We start from the raw sequence: 20,216 nt of genomic DNA on the forward strand, positions 1-20,216 counted from the left end.
GATACAAGGTGTTTCAAAAATGACCGGTATATTTGAAACGGCAATAAAAACTAAACGAGCAGCGATAGAAATACACCGTTTGTTGCAATATGCTTGGGACAACAGTACATTTTCAGGCAGACAATCTTTCGAAATTACAGTAGTTACAATTTTCAACAACAGATGGCGCTGCGGTCTGAGAAGCTCTATAGTACGATATTTTCCACATATCCACCATGCGTAGCAATAATATGGCGTAGTCTCTGAATGAAATTACCCGAAACCTTTGACAACGTGTCTGGCGGAATCGCTTCACATGCAGATGAGATGTACTGCTTCAGCTGTTCAATTGTTTCTGGATTCTAGCGGTACACATGGTCTTTCAAGTGTCCCCACAGAAAGAAGTCACAGGGGTTCATGTCTGGCGAATAGGGAGGCCAATCCACGCCGCCTCCTGTATGTTTCGGATAGCCCAAAGCAATCACACGATCATCGAAATATTCATTCAGGAAATTAAAGACGTCGGCCGTGCGATGTGGCCGGGCACCATCTTGCATAAACCACGAGGTGTTCGCAGTGTCGTCTAAGGCAGTTTGTACCGCCACAAATTCACGAAGAATGTCCAGATAGCGTGATGCAGTAATCGTTTCGGATCTGAAAAATGGGCCAATGATTCCTTTGGAAGAAATGGCGGCCCAGACCAGTACTTTTTGAGGATGCAGGGACGATGGGACTGCAACATGGATGGGGCTTTTCGGTTCCCCATATGCGCCAGTTCTGTTTATTGACGAAGCCGTCCAGGTAAAAATAAGCTTCGTCAGTAAACCAAATGCTGCCCACATGCATATCGCCGTCATCAATCCTGTGCACTATATCGTTAGCGAATGTCTCTCGTGCAGCAATGGTAGCGGCGCTGAGGGGTTGCCGCGTTTGAATTTTGTATGGATAGAGGTGTAAACTCTGGCGCATGAGACGATACGTGGACGTTGGCGTCATTTGGACCGCAGCTGCAACACGGCGAACGGAAACCCGAGGCCGCTGTTGGATCACCTGCTGCACTAGCTGCGCGTTGCCCTCTGTGGTTGCCGTACGTGGTCGCCCTACCTTTCCAGCACGTTCATCCGTCACGTTCCCAGTCCGTTGAAATTTTTCAAACAGATCCTTTATTGTATCGCTTTTCGGTCCTTTGGTTACATTAAACCTCCGTTGAAAACTTCGTCTTGTTGCAACAACACTGTGTTCTAGGCGGTGGAATTCCAACACCAGAAAAATCCTCTGTTCTAAGGAATAAACCATGTTGTCTACAGCACACTTGCACGTTGTGAACAGCACACGCTTACAGCAGAAAGACGACATACAGAATGGCGCACCCACAGACTGCGTTGTCTTCTATATCTTTCACATCACTTGCAGCGCCATCTGTTGTTGAAAATTGTAACTACTGTAATTTCGAAAGTTTGTCCGCCTGAAAATGTACTGTTGTCCCAAGCATATTGCAACAAACGGTGTATTTCTACCGCTGCTCGTTTAATTTTTATTGCCGTTTCAAATATACCGATAATTTTTGAAACACCCTGTATTTGTTGAATTTAGAAGGTTGTGAGCACATTTACGATGCAATTAATTCTGATTTATTAGAGTAATGCACACATGATGGAACACAAAACCCGAAATAAAGTTTTAATAACCACATTTAGAAGGAGCACCTAACGATGACATTTTGCTCATCTACTGTTGTTAAAATTTCCTCATACGATGCTTGTCTGATGTTGAATGATGGTAATACTGAAAGAATCAGAACCCTTATGAGACTAGGATTTGATGCAAGTTGCTTCACTGAAAAACTTATTGAAGAAGGTTGACGATCTGCGTATTGGCAGTTCTGAAATGTCAGTGAAGGATATCAGCAAAAGCGCACGCCAGAAGGACCAGACTAGAAGAAAAGAGCCACATGAAGACCAAAAACACAAAATGTATGTTTGTGGCTAACATCAAGGTACATGTTTCTAGCATAAATGATAATAAAATCTTATTTCCGCATTCCCCGCAACTTCAGTTTTACATAATTGCGTAGTCTTCCGCAGCCAGAGTCAGTCGACATAAAACTTTTCTGGGTGTGGTACCGCGTCATAATGTATAGCCTACCATATTTTGAAAGGGCTAAGTAACCTTTCAGAAAATGTTCCTCATGTTATAGTATGTCTTCTAAAGGTATACACCAACGTCAAGATCAAATTATTTGACAAAAAAATGATAAAAGCTTCAGATTGTAGTCATGTGCAAAATTTGGTTCAATTATCTCTCCAAGAGTAAAACATATATGAGCTTGTATGTGCCCGTGTATTTTATCATACGTCCCCCCTTAAGGCTGCGCCCGCTTCTGGCACGGGTGTGTGCTATAAACGTATCATCACCGTGTTCGCGTTTCTGTACACATCAGGATGAAAGTCAGGGTGCACATTAGAACGTAACTTATCGTGAAGTCTCCTCTCTGAATACATCGTGTGCTTAGAATAGACGAAAAACTTTATGAAAATAGTGGGTACGTCCATAATTTAGTTCAACAGCAAGTGATTTACTAGCTAATCGTGTTCGGACAAAAGTACTGTAGCCGAGAAGTGTTATCAAGTTTAAAACAAACTATCGAATTGCACCCCCATATCAATTGGCCAATTCTAAGCACCATCTGCTTAGTGGAGTTAATTAATAGTCCACCTTCTATCCGCTCTCTCATCTTAGTCTTCTCTGTTCCTAGTGGACAGGCAGCTGCGCTCGTTAGCACGATTATATCTACTACTCGTATGCCATGGATTCCACGGAGAATTGCCTCGTCGATGTGGAAGTAAGTCAATGATGTTCATTTAATTTAGGTACAGTACAGTAAAATGACTATGTTACTAAAGAGTCTTGTATTACAGCACTAATTACGTGTATAAAACAATCTGACGATAAATTTAAGAGTTTCTGTGAAAATATCTTTAATGAGGTGGAAGTAGTTGCCCAAAAGAAAGATATTTAATTCCGTTTTAAGCTCCACCATATTATCCACACGACATTCAGTACGCTCTGGTAAGCAGTTGAATGCAAGTACCCATGTGTCTGACTCTTTGGTGTACTAATTTTAACTCGTTGAAGTATTAGCAATAATGGTATTGCCAAAGGACATTAATTAATACGTATACTATAAAATAGTAGTCAAAATAGCACTTTTTCGAAGAAATGTCTTCATAATGTTCTAGTATTACCTCTATAAATAATGCTTATAATGCACTTCTGTGTTCTGAAAATACCGTGCGTATAAGTGGAGTTACGTGGAACTTCACAACAAAAACGTATTTCATAACTCATTAATGAATAGGAACATGCAAAATAAACCACTTCTTTTTATTTTTAAAACACTTATAGCAAAAACTGTGCTAATTGCAAACGCTGATCTAGGGCGCTTCACTAATCTCAGGCAGTAGATTTTCCAATTAAGATTGTGATTTATCTATAGTTCCACTAAATTAACACTTACTACTTCCTGTGCGTTTTCGTTTGGGAATCGTGTTTTTTTATTATTTTATTTTAATAGCTTGTGGAGTTCTGTGAGAAATATTGCACTCTACACAGTACTGCGTCTTGTCAAAATTCAGAGATAATTCATTCGCCTTGAAATATATTTTAATGTTTCCGAATATTTCATTAGCTACCTTTTCAGTAAGGGGACTGCTACTACATTTTATTTCTACACTTTCATCTTGTGCAAAAAGAACAAAATTCACATCTTCGGGAGATGAAAGTGGAAGATCGTACATGAGTATCAGTTACTGCTTACATGAAAAGTGATACCTGTGCAATGTAAAATGTCCCCTCTGCAAAACTAAACAGCCAAGTTAGCTGTAATCACTTAGTTGAAACAGACGATTGCAATATCGGACGTTTAAGAGTAGAATATGAAACAGAAAATTATAAATATCAGTTTTATGTACATCATTTGACTCGGTTGTCAAATGAGGTATTTCATTTTTTCAGATATGTACGAGTAGTTTCTTAGACGAGTATTGGTTCGCTGAAGTTCAGCCCCTACTTTTGTGACTGAAAACTGAAGTAATTTATTGACATTCTCACTGTGGACAGTTTTATATTTAAGGACATCAGCTGCGTGTTATTCCATAAGCACACTGAAGATTGGATGCATTTTTTTCGTTAAATCCAACTTTGTGCCAGTTTTCTCTTGTTTCATGTTCCAGCTCTTTCGCTATGTTAGGGAGTAGGGATGCATTGATAACTTTCAAATTTTGTGGTTTGTTATGTTGGTAGGTGTTGCGCAAAAGCGAACGTCGGGTATCAACTTGGTCTTCGTAATAGTTTTATTTGGTTGGTGGGTTGATTTGGCGGAGGGGATCAAACAGCGAGGTCATCGGTGACATCGGATTAGGGAAGGATGAGGAAGGAAGTCGGCCATGCGCTTTCAAAGGAAACATCCCGGCATTTGCCTGAAGCGATTTAGGGAAATCACAGAAAACCTAAATCAGGATGGCCGGACGCGGGTGTGAACCATCGTCCTCCCGAATACGAGTCCAGTGTGCTAACCACTGCGCCATTTCCTTAGGCAATAGTTTTATTTACACAGCTTTCTGATGTGTTGGTTTCGTTCAAATAGATAAACTGGAGTTATTTATCATCATAAAATTCTTTGTTTCGAATTGTTTACCTCCAATAAATGAAGGGTTACAAGAATCATTACCTAAATTTTCAATATTTGATTAATCGGCTGCTCAACTTAAGCGTGTATGTACTTTCCTTAAAGAGAAATGTCATCAAAGTGACTGCCTATCGACACCTATGTCGTTAGCACTTAAAGTTGTATGCGGCAGGTTGAATGCAGTATCCACTAATGACGGCTGCTATCTTTTTGCCTCCAAATAACACATTGATATGCCGATGCACACTTTGATTTGGGATTAGATTCGAAACTTGTCCTTTACGTCCTTTATTTGGCTGGTGGATTGATTTGGGGAGGGGATCAAACAGCGAAGTCATCGATCACATCAGATTAGAGAAGGATGGGGAAGGAAGTCGGCCCATATAGTTTCATGTGAGACATGGCATAAATAACATTGACGGTCGGAGAATTTCGCCCGTGTTCAATAATGTCATGCGGATTTCCCAAATACTACAATTGTGGCTGTTTACTTTCCCATTTGTATACAGTGTTGCCTCGTCAGAAAAATTATCGAATTTGCAAAACCACAATCTTTGACCTGCGGATGCGCAGCAAAATTCGAATCGTTGATCTTTGGGATATAACTTTCACACGAACTGTAGTTTGTATGGTTTCATGTTTATTTACGCAAACCACGCCACCTGCTCGTTGTTGTCATTTCCAGCTCACGCGAAGCTCTACGTAGAGATTTTGCTGGACTCCTTGTGAAAGCTTCTCTCGCTCGTTCAGTGTCATTTGCATTCACACCTAGCCGACCATTTCTCTCCGTGTTACTCAAACATCCATCTTCAACAAACTTCACAACCCGACTGTAGATTGATTTTCCGGGTGGTGCTCCTTTCCTATACTTCGTCCTAACTTTTCGTTGGAAATCCGTTGCACCCTTTGTTTTGTCAAATTCTAGCACGCATAAAGTCTTCTCAGATCCAGAAATCGCCATCTTGATTTTGACACCACCTAGCGACTGTACAAGGAACTACACATAAAAACTGCAATGAGAAAAAATTTTACAAGCTTACTCTTTCAAATTATATATATATATTGTTACTTTTGTAATGCTACTCACTCGGCTACAATAATTTTTTCAGACTGTTCCCGTACTTTTGAAACACGCCGGTACTTTCTATTCCATAGTGAGGAGATCCTTAAGGACGTAGAACATGTCATTAAACACGAGTACATAATATATATTTACAAGAGAAGTTATGCTAGAGTTGCTTCTACAGAGTCTACGTAAAATTGTCGTCATAAATGTGGAATAATTCAAAAAATCTTTAACATATCTTCATTTAAGAGGTAATAACAAGCTTTTCACAAAATATGTCAATTTTCGTTAAGATGCGTATTATAATCCTGAGGCTACTGCAGCCACACATCATCAAATGGAAAAATCAGTTTAGAACACTTATTTGCATTGATCACGTTACTACACTGATGTGCGGAAGCCACATTCGATATAGCATTCACGTTATTTGGTATTGTTAGTAATATCTCTATCAATCGATTTTGCTAAGCAATTCGTCAGTGGGATACTATTAAATCCTATTCTCTACCCTTAAACTGAACTTTGATATTTGTTGAATTTTAAATTGCTGCTGGCAAGTTAGTGAAAATATGTTTCTGAATAGTGGACACCTTTCTGGACCAAAAGGAGTGACTTTAACCCTTTATTTGGCAGTGTTGCTCTCAAGCAACATCAAATTTACGTTGGCCTTATGGGACAACAAACACTTCCCAGTGCCTTTTACTGGCACTGTTGCTTCTAGGCAACGTTCCTTTACACACTGCGAATGCCAGTTGTTGCAATAGTTCAAGGTTTTCCACACGAGATCGCAGTTTGTGCACTGGTCTTACAGAGATCTCCTCATGTGAGCAACAGGGGTGTCTTATATTGGTTCTGAAAGAGTGGATTTCAATAAATCGGCAGTAATCTTAGCAGATTTTCTTCAAGAAATACCCAAAGGTGAGTTCACAGCAGAAATATTTCAATCTAATATTGTTTTGAATTACGTAAATAGTATAAAACTTTTATGTTGCCTGTGAGTAACATTGCCCATAGTTGGGACATATGCCATTAGTATATTACATATGCTTACGGCTTGACGGAGTAAACATTTTTATTTTCAGGGGCTTTTTAGCTATTGATTCCAGAATATTTTATGGAATTAAAAAAGCGAGAGGAATAGTAGTTCCACCAGAAAACCCGACTTTGTCTGATCTAAGTGAATCTGAAGACTCTGAACTCGAAGTTTTGGCAGACTGTAGAGATGATGATGCACACTATATTCCAGAGCGTCAATCTCAGTTCCATAACCTAGTTATACCATAAACTGATTCTGATACAGGAAGTGAAATCGCAGAAGCTGAACATGTGCAAGGACCTTCTGCAGTGAATCCTTCTAGTGCAAGTGCCAGTCAAGTGAAAAAGGAAATTACAAAAGCAGTCACTTACATGTGGGTAAAGGAAGATATAACTGCTAGGGCAGAAAGTCTCTCTCCTGTGTTTTCTGATGAAGGCAATACACCACTGGGTTATTTCAGAAGATTCTTTGATTCAGAACTAATTGACAAAGCTGTGCAGGAACGACCGTATACTCTGTGCAACGAACTACCACGTCAGTAAACACCAATATAAATGAAATGGAACAATTTTTCGGTGTTCTGATATACATGGCTCTTGTTTCTATGCCTTCGTACACTGACTATCGGTCTCAATCAATGAATTGTGAAAAAATCACCTGCATTTTCAGTTTGAAGCGCTTTCAGAAACTCCGCCGATACCCGCATTTTACGAACAATGAGAATGCTGTGAACTCTTCTGGCAGACTCTTCAAAATAAGACCTGTTCTTGAATCAATTGTAAAGAACTTCCGTGAGTAGAAACAAGAGTCGGAATTTTCTATAGATGAGATGATGGTTCCATACAACGGTACAAGAGCAGGTAATTTGCGCCAATATATTCAAAATAAGCCACACAAGTGGGGTTTTAAGATTTTTGTTCGTGCTGGTGTGTCTGGAGTTGTCTATGATTTTCTTCCCTATACTGGCAAGGGGATGATAACTGATCTTGCTGATGACGAGAAAGTATTTGGAACTGGAGGACAAGTTGTGGTTACACTTTGCAAAAGTATTCCAAGAGATATTTCTCCCAGAGTTTATTTTGACAATTTCTTTTGCAGCCTTGAACTTATAACATACTTAAAAAACTCAAAACGTTGAGTCCATGGGCACCATAAGGAAGAACCGAATAAAGAACTGTCCTCTACAAGACGAGAAGCAGTTACTGAAACAAGGACGAAGCAGCTATGACTACAGGAAGGACAGTCACTCAGATCTCATTTTAGTAAGGCGGGCAGACAATAAAATCGTGACACATGCAAGCTCATTTTGTGGTGTCCAACCGCTCTCAACAGTAAAACGATGGGACAGGAATGAAATAAGAACAATTGATGTGCCCTGTCCCAGTATTGTACATCAGTACAACAAGCATATGGGAGGAGTTGATCTTGCTGGTATGCTGATAGAGCTCTACAGAATACCAATGAAAACTAGGCGTTGGTACATGAGATTGTTTGGATTTATGCTAGATTTGAGTGTTGTAAATACCTGGCTGGTATTTCGAAGAGAATCTCTTGACAAGAAGACCTCATTGAAGTCATTCAGGGCAGATATTGCCAATGGTTTGATGTTTTCAGGGGAAAGGAAAGTAGGAAGGCCCTCAATAGACATAACACCACCACAAAAGATGAGGAGGAAGCCAACAGCTCCGACTTTTACACAAGATGTCCGATTTGATAATATGGAGCATTGGCCTGTATACGGTCCCAAAGGTCGTTGTCGTTATTGTCCATCTGGATATTCTACAGTCATGTGTTCAAAATGCAATCTAGCATTGTGCTTCGTTCCAAAAAGGAACTGTTTCCAAAAATTCCATTGCAAGAAGAACTAGAAGGGAAAATGAAACAGTTCTATTACACAGCAGGAATGCATAAATGTGTTTATAAATTAAATTATCCACGTACAGGAAACCTTTTGATTGAGGTTACTGGCAAACACTTTTTTTCTATAATATGTATAAATGTGGTTTACTGCTGGCAATGTTGCTTGTAAGCAACATTTCATAATTTTTGTCAAAAATTTCTAAAACTGACTGAATTGTATTTCTTTAAGCATAATAAATAAATATAAGCACTGAAAATTTTTTGTTTTTATTTTCACCATTTGCCAAATAAAGGGTTAAATAATTCTGTAGATTATTCTATTTCTATTATTGATTCCATGAATTCAGGTGTTGGTTTAAAAAAAACAGTTATACTATTTGTGATAAATTTCGTTGAGGAATAAATATATTGGGAAGTAGAAAGTATCCCTAATTCAGGACATCGTTGAGTGCACACAACAGACAATTCCTATTCCATGCTTTAGGGCGCAGAAAAATTTAGCTTTACTTTATGAGTTATGCAAAAAAAAAAAATGATCCTGTGTGATATTATCACTTGAAAGTGAAAGAAGTGTGCTAGCTCTTTTGTTTTTGTATCACCTATGTTTTACCGCATCCGCATTGCAAATAAAAATTTGTTTAGGCACTTCAGCAGTTTTTATGGTATACTTCTCCTGATTGAATTTATTGTCTATTTGGAATCCCTAGTACTTAGTACTGTCGACTTGTTCTAATATTTTGTCATGTTTTAGATATATACTGGGAGGAAATCTCTTACGATTTCTGAACTGCATATAGTGTATCTTTTCAAAATTTAGTAACAAAGATTTAGCTAGGAAACATTTATTAACGTTTTTGAAAATTTCACTAAACGATCTTTCATACACCCCAATTAATTTGCTATTTATTGCGGTGTTTGTATCATATGCAGACAGAATGAACTGGGCATTTGGTGATGTTTCTAATGAAAGGTCATTAATATACGCAAGAAAAGGTAAAGGCTCTAAGGTGGAGCCTTGTGGGACCAATTACCAGTTGGTCCTCTGACGTTGTCATTCGGAACTAAGCATACAACTGAAGTATGACGTGTCTTTTGTAGTGAAGATTTCAGCTACGTGTACCCCAGCATAAAACCAGAGTTAAGAAAGCGGACACGTTGTCGGTTGTGGCAGGGCGGAGCAGCGCGATGCGAGCGGTGCTGCTGGCGGCCTTGGCTGTGGGCGCGCTGCCCTTCGCTGTGGCCGGCATCCTCGACTGGGCCCGCGCCGATCGCCTGCAGACGCTCGTCAACATCCCCTGGCTGCCATGTGAGTACACACACCTGTTTGGGAACAACACTACCCGACTCACATTAATGGACGAAGTGAACCGTAGCCCCGGCCGTCCTGTGTTTCGCATGACCTTTTTTTACTCCTGTATACCTTTGTATCTGTATTGCACTGAAAGTATCTGCACTATAGTGCACTATAGTGCACTGACAAGGGGGGCGGTACGAACTTCTGCTCACCGAGCTCATCCATATTGATAGCGTTTGTAGGACTCGACAAAGACTTCCACATCCGTGAACAGGGGGACGCAATTCTTAAACCGCTTCCAGAAAATGTTAGGCGTGCTTACATACTTTGCATGGTCGCTAGTATTCAAAGAGTCCGCATCCGAGAGAGCAAGCGACCACAGAAAGTATATAAGAACGCCTAAAATTTTCGAACTTGATTTTCTCGTAAACGGTTGAGTTGCGTCTTCCTGCCGGCCGTGGTGGCCGATGGGTTCTAGGCGCTACAAAAGAATGGTTCAAATGGCTCTGAGCACTACGGGACTTAACTTCTGAGGTCATCAGTCTCCCAGAACTAAGAACTACTTAAACCTAACTAACCTAAGGACATCACACACATCCGTGCCCGAGGCAGGATTCGAACCTGCGACCGTAGCGGTCGCGCGGTTCCAGACTGTAGCGCTCGAAAGCGTTCAGCATGACAATGCATTACTGTTCGTGGCGGATGCTGTGTCTTATATGGTGAAAGCATTATGAGGTAAAATTGTACATGTGACTTGTTTAGCTGAGCTTTACACAGAGTTACAGAGTTCGTAATAAATTCAGTGATATTGACAAATTTATTGGGCGTGTCAAAAAGGCAGCATTTAGGTGGTTAGTTCCAGACATTTCTTTATCACCATCTCCCATCTTGACAAATGGAGTTCCTGGATTGATGCCTGCAACGATTACTGCCAGAACTTCAACGTTGTAAAAAACGTCTTTGATTCGTCGATAGCAGTGAAGCCTCTTCAAATGAACTAGCTCAAGAATTAATTTCTAATGCTGAAATTTCAGGCAAACTTTAGTGCAGAAAATCAAATTTTGTATTTATATCTGCTGTCATAACTGCTTTGGAGCAATCAGAAATGTAAATAGTGACGCAGATAGAACAAGTGAAAAAAAAGTGAAGAAATTAGAAACTGTTTGTGTTAAAGTGAAAAAAGAAATGTCAAAGAAAATCGGGAAGGTGTTAGAAAAAAGAAGCGAATGTCAGCACACTGTTCCATTTCAACAATTTTGTTAGGTAAAAAGTTCTCAGTTAGTCGTTTAAACTTAGATTCAAATTATATTGTACATTTTACTATGTTCCTCTTGTGTCAGCTGAAGTAGAAAAATGTTTTTTCAAAATGTAGTGCTTTGTCGAATGACAATATTAAACCGTTTCTATTTCAGACTTTGCGTAAGTTCGCAACTCAGAACTCATAAATTGAAATAAAAATGAGGATGTACAAAAAAAATCATAGGTTCACTATGTTTTGATAACGTTAGTAACAAGCATGGCACAATATCAAATTCCATAGTTTAGCTTGCTTCTCAAGTACATTTTATTCTTAAATAAATAGTTCACTGTCCTAAACAGACTTACTAATTTACTTTACAATTGAAATTTTACCTTATTTTAATACTGTTAGGTCAAATTTTTATGTTGTTATATATATTTGTGTAAATCTTTAGTTATAAGAGTATATTTTTGTGCATATTATGATTATTTTTATGTCACAAAAATCCAAGCCCTAATAATTACTAATATTCTCGCGCAAACTAATCCGACACTCGGAGCGGTGGCTGATGGGAGCGACCGTAGAGGCATTTCCAATTTACAGTCGTTCTCATGAGCCGCAGCGCTGAGTGTCAACTTGGTTTGCGCGAATGAGACACTGTAGTGATACTGCTGAACAGCGGATAGAATCCTAAACAAGAAAATGAATTTCGTAGTTAAGCTTTTGAACTCGCTTTTCGATAACACCCACACAGTTCTACAGTAACAGCAGAAAAATGTGGTGCTAATGTGCTTTTCGCTTAAAATCGCAAGTTTTGAAAATAAAACTACAGTGTTCAACATCTTTTGTAGCTCTACATACCAAAACTTTGTTCAACGCTTCCTCTGTGGATGATGTTATATTCTCATGATACTACAGTTACATTCTTTTACTCAGAGCTTCATCTGCAATGTTAAGAATTTAATGTTTTTATTTCAACTATAATTTATATTCCCTAATGAAATAAACTGTGGTTCTATTGCTAGCACTAAGATAGCACTGGGAATTGAAATTAGCGCTTGCAGAATCACAAATTATATTTATGGGGGGTCAAAGATACAAAACTGGAGAATGAAAAATGTGCAGAATAAATTATTCCAGATCAAGCACACAAGATTTACCAATAAACATGGAGCAATAGAAACATATATATTACAGGAGAGGAATCATATTACAATATCAAAATATGGCGTTTTTCACAAAGCAATGTCATAAGCAGACAAGGGTAATATCACACTTATGCATTTCAGCGCTCTCAAAGACAGCTGGTTTTCATTACCATGTTTATCTATTGTTTAGTTACACATTGTTTTTATATTTTATGCTGCTCTCTTAATGGAAGATCGTAGTTCCTCTCTGGAAAACACATCAGAGGCAACAGAATATGGAACAGAAAGTCAAGCTGAACTTCTCGACATATCCCGTAAGTTCTGACCATTGTACAATCTGCATAGTTACTGTATTAAAAATTTGCTTAAAAATTTATTGCTAGATATCATCTATAGATTTTTATTACTACGATTATCAAATTCTGCTCAATTTATTTTCCAGTGCTCTGTATTTTCAAGACAACCACAAATACATTAACAGAAGATTTTCAGAATTTAGACTAAATCAATTTCTTGAATTGTGTGATGGTATTCTGATAATCAGGAATAGTAAATAAGTCAGAAAAATACTGACAAGGAAGTAACATTATCCACACATTTGTTTGTCATTCTCAAGAAATATTCAACAGAAGTTGGAACATAGATGAGGCATGAACCGTTAAAAGCTAACATCTGTTACAGCATTTTTGTGGTTCAGGAATTTATGTGAGGTGCTCATAAGCCCTGTCGTTGTTTACAACTTGAACTTAGCGAATAAATATAATGAACAACCACATATAGGTAGGGGTGTAAATATCGAGACGTGTGGGTACTGTGGAAAAGTCGAGTGTCTGGCCTGTAGAGTGCTGCACGCTAGCAAGGTTAACAGGAAATTGTTGCAGTAGTTTCCATTTGTTACGATATAGTCAGCTGAGCAACAGACACTGTAACAATGATTTAGTTTACGTTCGCGTATTTTCTAAACCTTTTTTAGAGATAAGTTTTTGGTGTCAAATTTGTTTACCTATCTTGTTGTTATCTTTATTTACGTCAGACAGCTTATAAAGTAAGGTACAAGGGAGATTCTGACAGGCTTCAGTCAGATTTTAATAAATGCAGTAATTTCTTAATGTAACATACCGAGGTTTAAAATGGCAAATGTGTGGATAAAGCGAAAGTTTGCGTAACTTAGTATTGTGGAAACGTTTCCGCAATACCCACATCACATAAATTACTTCTAATTCGTTTTGCGTCTGTTTTTAGATGCCACGGAAGCAAACTGATCGGAAGCCAGGTGCTATTTTGAAGAAGTTGGATGCTGAAAAGGCCAGGTTTTTTTTTTTAAGGAAAAAAGATGCCGGTACTCACAAAGAAAATGTTTTTCCAGTAACTTCCACGATTATAACATATCCTCCTATGTACACTCATGGTTTCTAGACCTCTTCTTGCTGTTGCTATCCAACTGCAGAATAATGATTTGGACACAGCCGTGAATCTACCAGTTTGTTAGGTTTGAACTGAATGAGAGGATACCCTACCATCTTGATGAACATCAGCGCAGATTATTGTCTGTACACGTAGATGATTTATAAGTAGTAACTACAACAATCATTTGAGGAAAACCCCTTTCACATTCGGTGAAAGATATTGCAGTTGTGCCCAAAGTGTGCTTCGGAGGAAGTAGTACATCGTGCAATTTAATTTCTTGAAGATATACACAGAAACCACGAACTGCTCTTTCATTTAAGCGAAATTTGCAGGCTAACTCCTTAATTTCGGCTTCACCAAATGCCAGATGCTCCCCATAAGTTTCTGGCCAATACTTGTAATCTAAAATCTCGGCGCATTCCGACAAAACAGCATCATCTCCTTGAAGCAGACGCTTTTCAACCACTTCTTTCAGACTTTTATAAAAACCAGATGAACTAACTGCAGGACTTGAATCCTTTTGAATTTCATTGTCTCCTTACCTTGAAGAGAGATACGGTAGTATGGACCGGGATTTTCAATTCTTCCATCAAGAATTTGGACTGTACTCATTATCCTCCTATGTCTTTTGCACACGTCACTATTTCTCTCTTGTAGAACTAGACTTACTTCCCTAAGTTCTTGGAGAGCAGCACACGTGGGGTCGAAAAGAAGACCAAATTCGCATTACGTTATTTTTCTCAAAAGACCATCATAAACACACCAATCTGTTTTGCTTATTTTACTGTCTTCTTTTGCCTCCAGAAAGTGATGGACAAGGGCTTAAGAGTCTTGCCACACTGCAGAAACGGAGCGAAAGTGAGATTCAACCCAGTGATTCAAACTGTGCCAAATTTTAAGAATTTGAGGATCTAGAGTCGCTGCAAAAGCCTGTAGTTCCCTAGGATTCTTAGGTGAAGAATGATATGTTACGATAAATTGGTTCATAAAACTCTTGATCTCCTGCCACACTGTTCACCGTGTCAGTAACAGACAATTCAAGGCGATGGTTAGCATAATGCCAGAAAATATAACCGGATGATTATACACTACTGGCCATTAAAATTGCTACACCACAAAGATGACGTGCTACAGACGCGAAATTTAACCAACAGGAAGAAGATGCTGTGATATGCAAATGATTAGCTTTTCAGAGCATTCACATAAGGTTGCCGCCGGTGGCGACACCTACCGCATGGCTGTAACGGGTCGTGCAGCCACCTCTCGATCCCTGAGTCAACAGATGGGGACGTTTGCAAGACAACAACCATCTGCAGGAACAGTTCGACGACGTTTGCAGCAGCATGGACTATCAGCTCGGAGACCGTGGCTGTGATTACCCTTGACGCTGCATCACAGACAGGAGCGCCTGCGATGGCAGGAACAGTTCGACGACGTTTGCAGCAGCATGGACTATCAGCTCGGAGACCGTGGCTGTGGTTACCCTTGACGCTGCATCACAGACAGGAGCGCCTGCGATGGTGTACGCAACGACGAACCTGGGTGCACGAATGGCAAAACGTAATTTTTTCGGATGAATCCAGGTTCTGTTTACAGCATCATGATGGTCGCATCCGTGTTTGGCGACATCGCGGTGAACGCACAGTGGAAGCGTGTATTCGTCATCGCCATACTGTCGTATCACCCGGCGTGATGGTATGGGGTACCATTGGTTACACGTCTCGGTCACCTCTTGTTCGCATTGACGGCACTTTGAACAGTGGACGTTACATTTCAGATATGTTACGACCCGTGGCTCTACTCTTCATTCGATCCCTGCGAAACCCTACATTTCAACAGGATAATGCACGACCGCATGTTGTAGGTCCTGTACGGGTCTTTCTGGATACAGAAAATGTTCGACTGCAATGCTGGCCGAGCAACTGGCTCGTCACAATACGCCAGTCACTACTCTTGATGAACTGTGGTATCGTGTTGAAGCTGCATGGGCAGCTGTACCTGTACACGCCATCCAAGCTCTGTTTGACCAAATGCCCAGGCGTATCAAGGCCGTTATTACGGCCGCAATTCTTCTTGGTCTAGCAATTTTAATGGCCAATAGTGTAATAAAAGTGCAGCTACTCGCGAAGGGATAGGGTGGGGTGTAATTATAGTACGGCAGCGAAACTTGGTAGATATGCCACTGCGTTAATGCGAAACCGATTAGTTTCACTTGTGGCCACCAGGTGCAAATCTGACGTCGTGCGCTGTTTGTATTACGTTATGACATCCTAGCTGTCATTTGACAAGCCATAATGTGAGCGAACGATACGGCTGTCTAGAAGAGAGACCGTCTGCTGTCAGTGAAACAGTTTTATGTGAACGGCAGCAATTACAGTGGTGGATAGAGAGAGTATCGCCGACTGAAAGGTCTGAGGAGACGTCTTATTTCGTAAACGGTTTAAAGGTGATGGTAATGAAATTCAAAAACACGAGTGAGCTTGGTGTGGCACTTGGAAGAGGAATGGGTCCTATCGCGATAGAAATAATTGACAAAGTTGCTGTTGCTGTAACTGACCATTCAGCACGTGATCTGGGTAGTGGTAATGTTAGAGCAGTGTCACGATAATTGTCCATCCCATTGTCAACAGTACGGAAAGTTTTTCGGCCTATTTTACACTGATTCCCGTACAAGGCGCAGACGGTGCAGCAACTGAAACCTCATGATCCACGGGAATGTTCTGAATTTACTCTTCGGTTTCTGACGTGGATAGAAGTTGATGGCATGTGGCCGAACAATATTCTGTGGAGTGACGAGGCACATTTTACACTACAGGGTGTAGTGAATACACAGAACTGCTGAATTTGGGGTGCTGTAAAACCGCGTGTTGTGCACGAAGAGCCATTGTACTCGGAGTATGTGGCTATGTGGTGTGGATTCACAAGCATATTTAATCTCGGTCCGCTCTTTTTTGAAGAGAATACACCCAGATGATCTGTCAGGTGTACTGTGATGTCTGAACGTTACCGAGACTTTCTTGTGCAGCATGTGGTTCCTGCTTTGAAAGAGCACAACTGCATGGAAACCACTGTTTCGTGCAAGATGGGGCAACGCCTCATCTTACTCATCCAGTGAAAGATCTGCGAATGCCACTTTCCATGAACGTGTTACCTCCAGAGGTTTTCAAGATGTATGTCCTGCAAGATCAACTGATCTGGATCCATGTGACTTTTGGCTCTTGAGATATCTTAAAGAACATGTTTACCAGGGGCACTTCAAGTCTCTACCTGATCTGGAGGCCAGTATACAGGAACATGTTACTAAGATTCCATTGGAACTGCTGCGAGCAACTATTGATCACATTGCTTTACAGTTGCAGCATCCTGACGACGTCATCGGTGCTCATAATGAGCAAATTGTGTAGGTGGCACTTAATAATAAAATCAACATGATGTCTTTCTCACTTGTTTGTCTATTTATGTCCACTTTCTATTCCCAATCCGTTACGTATGGAAACTTTTCTATAAGCCGTTCTTGCATTCACAGTGCCAGATTTGCACCTGGTGGCCAAAATTAGAACTAATTTTTTTTCCAGTGTAAATCGGTTCCCCATTGACCCACCAGAATATCTACCAAGTTTCGCTGCCATGCAATAATTACAGCCCACATTGTACCTCTGTGAGTGGCCGACCTTTAATTATTACTACCTGCTCCTAGAAAGTGCCTCCTTACACCATTAAGCACACCAAATAGCCCAGCTGCAACATCACAAGTTATAGACAATAAATACTCTTTTAAGTAATCTTGAGAGGGTCATAAATCCTCAAGATGACTAATTAAAGAATTTAGAATTCCATTTGCAGTTACATTTGATAATTCTATTAAATCAAGGAAAAGAGTCACTGGAGCTGAAATTTCGAGTAAACCAAATGAATAATAGCAATGAAAGTGGATCTGTTACTTAGTTGCTGAGTCATCAACAAGTAATGACACTTTGTTTCTGGACTGCACTATATTGTGTACTACCGGTTTTCCTACTTCTTTTGCGATGTGGCTCACAGTATTAGTGCATGCATTTGTAGAACAAAGAATGTATCCATCCCACCACTGTTAAGTGCCTGTGAACTCATTTCGTCTTTTGGGTTGTTAAATGATTAATTTTTCTTCACAACTTTATAAGTGGTTCGAAAAATATTTTCTGTTATTTCTTTCTCATTAGGCAAAGTATTTGAGAAAAAGTTCTCCAATGTTTATTTGTCTCTCAGATGTTAAGTTTTTTGGCATTTTTTGTGCCCCACACACTCATTGTGATTGTGTGTTTTCTTCTCAGTGACGTTACTTGTTGTTTCCAACATTCTCCAAAATTACTGATTTTTACCATTTGGCCACTCCACTGAAATTTTCAAGGCCATTCGTTTATCGACGGCTGGACTTCCGATATCGCAGCACAGTTTACAGCCTAATAGTTTATTCTTGACATACGACCACTTGTTTCTCTAACAAATGTAATTTTTCTCAAAGTGTCCAATATTTGGGCGATTCTTAATCTGAATGATTCATGTGCAGATTCGGCAACTTCTGCTTCTTAAGCCTTCCTCTTTTTACTAATGAGCATAAAGAAAAAGTACTTTATTTTACTCATTTTTAAGAATGACCGCACTGGTTTAAGCTAGACTGACTCAAAACTGATGCAAATTGCTCCCAAAAACCTGCATGTAGCAGTAAAAACACCAAAGAACAAGAAACCATGATTTAGCAAGTGAACTGAATGCAACTTCCTTTTCCCACTACCAACATATGAGAAAAAAGTGTGGAGCCAACTTACAAAGAATAGAACTGGCAATTTCATTCGGGAAGACAGTGCCATCTACTGGGATATTTATAACATATTTTGCTCTAAATGAATCAAACACTTTTTAAAGTGTAGGAGAAAAGTGATAATATTGCATACCGTTGCGCACTGCAAGAAGAAAAGTGCTAGTTAAGGTATAATAACTTTAAAGAAAAAGCAGACAGGTTTAAGAAAAGCAGTTAATGCGTTCATTGTACCTCAGACGACACTTCAACGATTTGTGCATAGTGATATGTCGCCTGAAGAATGAGTTTTTTTAGAAGTTGGGCATAAGCCTGAACTTTCTGATACTATTGAGAAACAGCTGGCAGAGTATCTTGTTGAAACCGATAAGCGCTTCTGTGGATGCGAGTTTCGTCGAAAATGTGTTCTGATGCATTCGTCCGAAGAAACAAACGGCTGTTTTCCAATGAGAGTGTTTACACTGGCAGCGACGAATACGCCAGGAGATGCACTACGTCGTTAGAATCAGTTGAGCGTTCTAAAAAGTTTGATTTTTTTCGTGCTACCTGCGTCTGTTTTGGGTGTTTTCGTGATTTGAATTCGGAGTGATTTGGTTATTTCACCATGGCTTACTATAAATTGATCATTTTTGTGTACGAGAACATGTACTTGTGGGATATGAGAAACAAACATTGTCATAACAAGGGTATTTCACTACAAAAGTCGGAGAAAGTTGCTATAGACCTCGATACTAGTAATTAGTACAATAGTTTATTTATTTGGATGTGGGGTTTACATTAATTAGCTACATAAACACTTAGAATTAATTTTTACATTTTATCCATCAAGAACATGACTCTACAACTAAAGATTATTACAGTAGGTTGTACTGAAACAGAACTTCACCTGCTGGACTAACAAAATAATTTTTCAGGGTTTCTCTTGCCTCATTCGTGCTTCTTCCGTAATATTATACCTCTGTGAAACAAGCACATTGTGTAGGGGCTCAAAGTCCACCTCAGGAATATGAAAGGAGGTAGGACTTTTCTTACCGATGATTAAGTTATGCAAAAGACAACCATTTAGCTACGATGTCTACTTTATCTGGATCGATTTGCAGTTCAGTTTGTAAACACCTCCACTTGGCTATCAAAATACCAAAGACACATTGACTAGCTCTTGATAGTCTATTATGGAAAATCCGTTCTTCAATAGTAAGTCTTTGTCTTGAATGTGGTTTCAATAAATAAGTTTTTACAGGATAAGCATCATCATTCAACAGAACAAACGGTGCTGAAATGTCGGTTGACGGAATATTTTCGTTCTCTGGTATGTTTGAAGTGTTTGCTTCAAACCATTGATACACATTTGAATCTGAAAAAGTTGCCCCATCACTTTGCTTACCGTAAACCCCAACTTCAATAGCAATGAACTTTTAATATGCACCAGATACTCCCTACAACACAACGGAAAAATAGCCCTTGTATTTGAAATATATCGACCCTGTTTGTTTGGGGCATATCATGCGATTCTATTTCCCGTCTATGCAACAGATGCAGCTGGGGCAATTCCATTTGTTGTGAAGTCACTCGCGACAGTTTTCCATTCGTCCGTAGTATTCAAAGACATGTGTATACCGCAGAAGCGCTTCAGTATAGCTTGACATGTTTCGTAAACTATGGTTCGAACTGCACAGTGTGAAATTTTGTTGGTGAAGCTTAGTG

At 39.6% G+C, this 20,216-nt stretch overlaps 1 protein-coding gene across 4 annotated transcripts in view; it reads left to right on the forward strand.

Annotated features, from left to right (window-relative positions):
* LOC126470408 (pancreatic triacylglycerol lipase-like) overlaps positions 1-20,216 on the forward strand; it is a 472,913-nt gene that overhangs the window by 345,509 nt on the left and 107,188 nt on the right. For 3 of the 4 annotated variants that reach the window (XM_050098258.1, XM_050098259.1, XM_050098257.1), the window contains one exon: positions 9,800-9,934. In XM_050098258.1, coding sequence (XP_049954215.1) covers positions 9,814-9,934 — 121 coding nt within the window. In that variant the 5' untranslated portion in view covers positions 9,800-9,813. Of the gene's footprint in view, positions 1-2,734; positions 2,822-9,799; positions 9,935-20,216 lie in introns of all 4 variants that reach the window. The other variant, XM_050098256.1, reaches the window with a different exon arrangement.

This window comes from Schistocerca serialis, chromosome 3, assembly GCF_023864345.2.
Source record: "Schistocerca serialis cubense isolate TAMUIC-IGC-003099 chromosome 3, iqSchSeri2.2, whole genome shotgun sequence".
Lineage (NCBI taxonomy): Eukaryota > Metazoa > Arthropoda > Insecta > Orthoptera > Acrididae > Schistocerca > Schistocerca serialis.